The sequence below is a fragment of the Aptenodytes forsteri genome, unplaced genomic scaffold (assembly GCF_000699145.1).
Source record: "Aptenodytes forsteri isolate BGI_AS27 unplaced genomic scaffold, ASM69914v1 Scaffold274, whole genome shotgun sequence".
Taxonomy (NCBI): Eukaryota; Metazoa; Chordata; class Aves; order Sphenisciformes; family Spheniscidae; genus Aptenodytes; species Aptenodytes forsteri.
Window position 1 is genome coordinate 642,911 of NW_008795101.1, and position 1,802 is coordinate 644,712.

Below are 1,802 nucleotides of genomic sequence, written 5' to 3' on the forward strand. Positions count from 1 at the left end.
CGGGAGTGGGCGCGGCTACCCCTGGCCGCCAGCATCGGGCACGAAGGGAGCCCGGGGTGGGTGGGTGTGTGGGGTGCTGGGTGCACAGGGTGATGGTTGTGCAGGGTGCTGTGCGTGCAGGGTGCTGGGTGCATGGATTGCTGGGTGCATGGGGTGCTGGGTGTGTGAGGTGCTGTGTGTGCAGGGTGCTGTGTGTGCAGGGTGCTGGGTGCCTGGATTGCTGGGTGCATGGGGTGCTGGGTGTGTGGGGTGCTGGGGCGAGGGAAGGCACGCAGCAGCACGGTGTGGCCCTGCCACCCCTGTGGGGATGCTGGGGGACACGGCGCAGTGGCGGGGCTGACGGGTCACCAGCCAGCTGCGCGGGCAGACGGGGCACGCAGAGCCCATCGCTCTCCCAGGCACGCTGGCAGACGGTGGCTCTATGGCGACGGTCACACATCCCCTGCCAGACGTCCCACTCCCACCAGACACCCCCAAGCCCTGGCTGACAGCTCAGCCCCGGCACCCACCGCCCTGTCTCCCCTACGAGGCGGTGCCTGGTGCTGAGCCAGGGGACGGCACCTCCATCGCCGGAGAAACAAGGTGTCAAGACCGACCAGGCGCAGCGGCGCTCCCGAACCAACGCAAGGCACCAGCCGGAGCCGCTCAGCCCCCAACCGCAGCGGTAGGAACACCCTACCGGGCTGGGTGCTGGCACCCGGGTGCCACCAGAGCACCCCCATCCCCCACATGCGGCGGCGGCAGTGGCAGTGACGGCGGTGGCGGCAGACGATCCAGGGGACTCCCCTCTGGCAGCCCGGCCGGCAGCAGCCCCCGGCGCCCCACGGCGAGGTCGGTGATGGGATGCAGGGACGGGGCCGGATCCTTACCGGTCCGGGCTGCTGGTTGGACGGGTCGCAGGCCAGCGAGACGAGATCTTTCAGCGGGTCCTGCGGGTTGAGATGAGGCGGGTACCGAATGGCCGTGTGGGGGAAGTAGGTGGAGGCCGTCTGGGGAAGGATGGAGGTGGTGGGGAAATGCAGCGCAGACGACGGGTGCGGGCTTCGAGCGATACCTGCGGGCAAGAGCGGAAGAGGGGGCCCACCGGCGTCACTGCAAGCTAACTGCTGCCCCAGCTCCCCGCCTGCTCGCCCGCTCACTCCGTGCCTCGGTTTCCCCGCCAGGACACTCACCGCTGTGCACCGCGATGACGGGACGGTGGTGCTGCGTGAAGCTGCTCAGCCGGGGCGAGGAGTCCTGGGGTGACGGGCTGTTGAAGGGGGACTTGTCCATCTCTGTCTTCTTCACGGTGGGGGAGATGCCTGGGGAAAGTGGGGCACAGCGTCAGCCCAGCCCAGGGGTTGGGGCACTCGTTCCTGGGGCGAGGGGCACCCTGGGGACAGGCTGGGCATGGGGAGGGTGCATGGGTGTGAGCGTGTGTGTATGTGCACATGTCTGTGCGTGTGCAGGAGGGTGTGCGCCTGTGTGGGCATCTCTAGGGTTGTACCGCAGGTGTGCACATGCACACGTGTGTGCACCAGCAGACGGGTGTGCATGAGTGTGCATATGCATGCATGTGTACACGTGCATGTGTGTGTACCAGCACGACTGTGTGCACCTGTGTATGCGTACATGCACACGGGTGTGTAGGCGTGTGTTCATGCACGGGCATCAGCCGGAGCGTGCGTGTGTGCCTGACTGTGCATGCAAGCGCACATGCGTGTGCGTGCAGGTGCACACAGCTCTGCGTGTGTGCATGTGCCCACCCCGGGTGCAAAAGTGGGTGCCCCCACGAGTGCCCCTGTGACCCTGCAGCCCCCACT

General features: G+C 67.5%; 1 protein-coding gene across 1 annotated transcript in view; it reads right to left on the reverse strand.

Moving 5' to 3' along the window:
- NFIC (nuclear factor I C) overlaps positions 1–1,802 on the reverse strand; it is a 28,721-nt gene that overhangs the window by 2,772 nt on the left and 24,147 nt on the right. The window contains 2 exon segments of the mRNA XM_019471474.1: positions 870–1,054; positions 1,173–1,301. Coding sequence (XP_019327019.1) covers positions 870–1,054; positions 1,173–1,301 — 314 coding nt within the window.